At 58.6% G+C, this 5,399-nt stretch overlaps 1 protein-coding gene across 2 annotated transcripts in view; it reads right to left on the reverse strand.

Annotated features, from left to right (window-relative positions):
- WNT5A (Wnt family member 5A) overlaps positions 1-5,357 on the reverse strand; it is a 25,802-nt gene extending 20,445 nt beyond the window's left edge. The window contains exon 1 of one of the 2 annotated variants that reach the window (XM_024746460.1): positions 4,929-5,357. In XM_024746460.1, coding sequence (XP_024602228.1) covers positions 4,929-4,934 — 6 coding nt within the window. In that variant the 5' untranslated portion in view covers positions 4,935-5,357. Of the gene's footprint in view, positions 1-235; positions 382-4,928 lie in introns of those variants that run through there. The other variant, XM_024746461.1, reaches the window with a different exon arrangement.
- Positions 5,358-5,399: the final 42 nt, after the last annotated feature.

Raw genomic sequence — 5,399 nt, forward strand, 5'->3', positions numbered from 1 at the left:
GAGACGGGGTCCCTCGGCCCTCCCCGCAACCCTCCCCCAAATTCTGATTTTCTCACTCCCCCTACCGCCCCCCTCCGATCTCCACTCCTGGCAGCTGCCACGGAGAAAGGGGAAAGGAAGCCAAGAGGGACTCCAGTTTCCTTTGGTCCTGGTCTGGAGTTGACCATCTCTCTATCGCGACACCGTGAGCCTGGTCCTGGAACAGCGCTACCCCACCCTCCAGCCCAATTCAGACTTGGTTGGGTCAGTCCCGAAAGGTGAGGGTCCAAGGCGAGGCCAGAGCCGGTGCGAGTGAGCCCCCGCCGGCGGGGCCAGAGATGCTCCCGCGCCTCAGCTGAGTCCCTGCATTCCAGGGCGCCAGGGGCCCTTGGCAGCGAAGGTTCGCGTCGTGAAGAATTTCGGAGGCAGGGGGCGGCCTTGGAAGCTTCCGCTGCCGTCCTCCCCACTGGTGACTTCTCCACCTGTAGGCGGCGGCGGAGCGAGGCGGTGGCGGGTGCGGGTGGGAGGAGCGGGTTTCCAAAATCCCCTTTTACATCTCTGATAAGGGTAACCCGGCCGCGCTGCGCCGCCCGCAACCCCCGAGGGAGCCCCTTCCTCGGAAAAGGGAAGGTGAGCCTCCTCCAGGCGGCAGAACGGCCTGGCCTGGAACCTGCGCCGGAAAAGAGATCGAGGGAACCTAGGCAGCCGTGGAAACGCGAAGGGGCTCGGGAGCGCGCCACAGCTTTTCCCTGCCAGCCGCCCTTTTGGCCCAGACTCCTTGGGGCTCCTCGAGAGGAAATGCTTATGTGGTCCCAGTGCCCGCTACCCAGGGCTCCGCGCCTGTGTCCCACTCGTCCCTAAAACGCCGCAAAGCCCGGGGAGCATCCCGGAGAATAGAAACCTGGGGTTTCCCCAGCCCAGCAGAGAGAAGGCTCCGTCTTCCTCCCCACCCCCGCCCCAAGTGTCAAGTTTCCTCCAGGGGAGGGGGTTGGTTGCGAGGGCTGCCTTCGCGCGCGGCCCAGGCTGCGAAGTCTCCTCTCCCCAGCGGCGGCCAGGACCGCGCGCGCACACATTCATACACACACTCACGCACATTCACACACTCACTCGTCCACAGACACACACGCTCCGACGTGCTTCCAAGGAGGCGGCAGAGATCGCTGCGGGCTGCGCGCACTTTCCGAGCTTCCCGACGGGCGGGGCGCGTGGGGCGGGGAGCGGGCAGTGGAGAAATTGGTAACAGATTCGGCGGATTACCGCGGATCTCTTTGTTAGAGGCGAAGCCACACAAACCGAACCCACTCTCGGCCCGACGACCCCGGGGCGAGTCCACTCGTTCACAGAATGGGGGCCAACTGGGAGCGGGCCATTTGGTTTCTGCGACTCGGGTCTCTAAGCTCCAGGCTGGGGGTAGGCCGGAGGTGTCCCAAAGGGGATCCGGCAGGAGAGCCCCGCGAGTCGAGTCTCCACTTAACCCCGCGTGCTTGGCCGGAAACACCTTGGCCCTCTTCCCGCTCCAATCCCCGCGCAACCCAGAAAAGGCCCCACAAGTTTGAAAGACAAGGAACCCACAGCAAACTCACTAATACATCCACTACTCTGTAGGGTGAACGTCCCTGCCTGTTTACCAAGAGATCTGATCCGAAAAGAGTACGAATAAGACCTCTCCGGAGACTGTTAACACCGAGGGTAAAACAAAAGTTCTGGGGAGAAGCTGAGTTTACCAAAGAACGGACTAAAAGTTTTTGAACAATTTCAGAGCCCAAAGAAACCGACTTTGTAAGGATCCTTGGAATCTGTTCCTAGTGTGCGACAAGTAGGAGGGCTGCGGGCATTTGAGAGGTTCAAGCACAGGGGAGGCGTGAGGTGGGGGTAGGGCGTTCGTTCGCACGCCCTTGTTTCCAGCCTCAGAACAGATCCCTAACCCTTCTTGAGAGAGAGAGAGAGAGAGAGAGAGAGAGAGAGAGAGAGAGAGAGAGAGAGAGAAATCCGTCACACTAGTTTAGAGGACGTTTGGGGCAGCAGAAAGCTTCGGAACGCACGCGCAAACTCGCGCGGCACCCAAGTCCGAGGCCGGAGGCCACTAAAACGAAATTCCCCGGAGGGAGGGCGAAGATTCTGGACCGTCGGCCGACGGCGCTACCTCACTTGATCTGGGTATCCCCTGCCACCTCCACCCTCAGCCCCCACCCCCAGTCTCTGGGAGCGGAAATGATGGAGAAACTGGGAGGAAGAAATTAGATTGACCTGGGCTCGTGCTGGCGAAAAGCACAGGAAACCCCAAGAATCCCAGCTCTTAGTGGGAGATAAATTTTGTTTCCCCCCCACCTGCGATCTCTCCTGAAAGCACGGAAAGAGACGGCGAAAATTGCAGAAGAAAAATCAGTGGCAGCCACAAAATTGGGGCGTCCTGCCCAGGGAAACGCCGCTGAGGGAAGCAGGAGGGGATGATGGGCTGAAAGGAGGTCCGCTTTGGGGGAGCAGACAAGGAGCCAGAGCTCCGCCAAGGGTGCCTCGGGAAGTGTCCACAGCGCTGAGTGCTGGGGGGGCGGGGGCTGTGTGGAGCAGAGAGAGGAGGTGGAGGAGGGAGCTCCTTGAGCCCAAATCAGTGCAAGGAAGGTGTGCAGCCTCTGATTGCCCTGTCTCAGAACCGACACCAGGTCCGGTAACAGGGCCTATCCAAGGGAAGAACGGTGGCCAAGTCTAGTTCTGTTCCTTGCCTCACCTCATCCATCCCCAGACAAGGCTCTCCAGACTGCAAGACAACTCTCTCTCTGTCTCTCTGTCTCTCTCTCTCTCTCACACACACACACAGATGCCACTTCCACCTTCCCACACAAGATGTCTAGCTCTCTCTAGCCACAGGCTCTCAACTCTGTCCAGAAGAGCTGTTTGTCGGCAGAAGGAGAAAGAAAATTAAAGAACACTTCAACCCCCACTCTTCAGAGGCAGTTTCAACTCCACTTTTTAATAGACAAGAAACAGACCGAGAGGGAGAGAAAGCACCACTTGTCCTCGACCACACGGAAAACTGGTGAGAGCGCCAAGGCCAGACCGGAGACTTCCTAGGGTGACGCTCCTGTTCCTTGCTATGCCCTGGAGAAGCGGTACCAATCCTTCTTCCACTTGCCCGAGCCCCATTTGCTGCGTCGCACCCTTGGCCCCTTCCTTATTAACGCAGCCGCCCAGTGCAGCTTGGCCTCTGGGGGCCTCCGAGGGCCCCTCCTGGGAGAGTGGGACCTGGTGATCTGAAGGGATGTGCTTGCAGAGCCAGAGGTGGGAGGAAGAGGCGAGCAGCTGCCCGCCGGCCCAAGGAACCGAGACTCCGAGACGTCCTACCTCAAGGCAGCCAACAGGGGGCAGCCGGTACCGCACAGCGAGGAAGAAAAAGACTTCAGGACTAGCTGAGCTCTGGCGCACCGTACTAACCCCTTGTGCACCGGAGAGCTCCGCTGAGCGGAGGGAAAAGCAAGGGACTCTTTGGCTGGGCCTCTTGGGTAGGGTCTTCCTTTGTGGAGACGGGCCTGGCTAAGTAAGGCTAGTATATCCAAGACCCGAGAACAACTGACCTTCTACTCCGCCCCAAAACACGCAGGGCACAGGTCCACACACTCGGACACACAATTTCCACTGCCTCCCATCGCCTGCGCGCTTTCTTTCAGCTTTGGCCCCTCGGAACTCCCCTGGCAGAAGTTGTCTAGAAACAAAATCTCCGCGTCTGGCTGGAGCAGCCTTGAACGTTGGCGGGAGGGCAGGGGTTGAAGAGGTGCGATCCCACCGCTGGCTCCAAGTGACTTCCAAACAGTAAGCTGTCCATTTAAAGAAAGACGAGGGAGGAGAAGGGACCCTGATGCCAGGCTGTGATTGGAAAGTAAAACAAGGCCACAGGGTCTCCCAAGTTTGGGGGTTTTAAAAACGGGTTTGTTTTTTTTTTTTTTTTTTGGTTGGGGGGGGCTTGTTTGCTTTAGGAAACATCTTAATTACAATTCCAAGCTTATTTTCTAGAAAAACTGAAAAGGGGAGAGATCAAGAAAAATGAAAATAAGGATCGAAGCTTGGAGGACAGAGAGGAAAAGTTGTTCGGAAAATAGCAAGTTATACCGCAGGAAGAAATGTTAACTTTCTGTAAAAGTGAACTCTCGGTGACCCTCGGAGTGTGTGACTCGGCTTTAACATACAACTGACAATTAAAACAAACAAGAGTTCACAAACTGCCCCCCGCCCGCTCTCCCAACGCGGAGGCCCAAACGTTTCTAAAGGACAAGGCCGATTCCGCGCAGGGGGCCGGGGCGCGCTCTCCCAGCGGACAGGATCAGAGCCACCACTGCCAGCCCTCCCCGCCCCCATCACTGGTGCAAACTGCGGAGCTCACCCAGTGGCAACTAATAATGCTAATAACGCGACCCCGTTCCCCGAGCCAGGGTGCACGCTGGCGCCCTGCCAGGCACTCTTAAAGGCACAGGGCCTGCAGCGCTTGGGTCCCCGGCTGCGTTGAGCTTGCAACCTGGCCTCTGGCTGCAGAGGGCGAGAGGTGCGCTGCTCGGCACAGTCGGCCCCTAGTCCAGCTTCACGGTCTCTCAACCAAGGGAGTCCCCTTCCCCTTTCTGAGCCCTGGCTGCACACCTTCTCGGTGCCCGCGCTTGGTAAATATTTGTTGAATTGAATCATTATGCTGTTACTGAAATATACAGAGTAAATTACACTCGCGTTTCTCAGGGCAAAAGGAAACTCATCCGTGAACCGCTGTGTTTCTGTCTTGTCTCTTCCCCACTTTTTCTCCAAAGTCTAAAAAGTTTGCAGAACGTTTGGTGGGACTAGGTCTCCTGGGAGGCCGAGGCAGTGCGCGGGGCGGGGGTGGGGGGGTAGCGCGGCAGGGAAAGGGTAGGGGTCCCTGCCAGCTACGCGGGAGTTCTAGCCTCTCCAGGCATTAGGAGAACTGGGACACCTACCTTCATTGCGAGGGGGAGGGGGCGCGGGGAGGAAGTCGCCGCAAGACCGAGGGCAGCCGAAGAATCTGAGCGGAGCGGCCGGGTTAAGCCTGGAGGGACGATCCGGCGCAGAGCTGCGTGCTCCTCCAGGGCGCGTCGGGCAGGCTCAGGGGATTGAAGCCCAAGCGGTCACTGGCGTCCGAGTCTGGGTGCCTGAGCCGGAGCAGCGCTGGGATGCGTCCGTGAACCGAGGGGCGCCGAAGTCCGCCTGCCGGCAGCAGGAACAGGGCCCGGCCGGCGCGCAACAAGGGAGCCGCGGGTCCGGCGAGGGCGCGCAGGCGACTGTTTCGCGGCGAGGCGCTCCCTCTCCAACGTCCATCAGCGACGGCGGTAATTAGGGCTTTCCAACCCCAAATGTGGGCGTGATTGTGCAAAATACTTTACAACAAATAAAAAAAAAATCTTCAGAAGAGGGTGAAAAAAATGCCCCAC

This window comes from Neophocaena asiaeorientalis, unplaced genomic scaffold (genome assembly GCF_003031525.2).
Source record: "Neophocaena asiaeorientalis asiaeorientalis breed wild unplaced genomic scaffold, Neophocaena_asiaeorientalis_V1.1 scaffold251, whole genome shotgun sequence".
Lineage (NCBI taxonomy): Eukaryota > Metazoa > Chordata > Mammalia > Artiodactyla > Phocoenidae > Neophocaena > Neophocaena asiaeorientalis.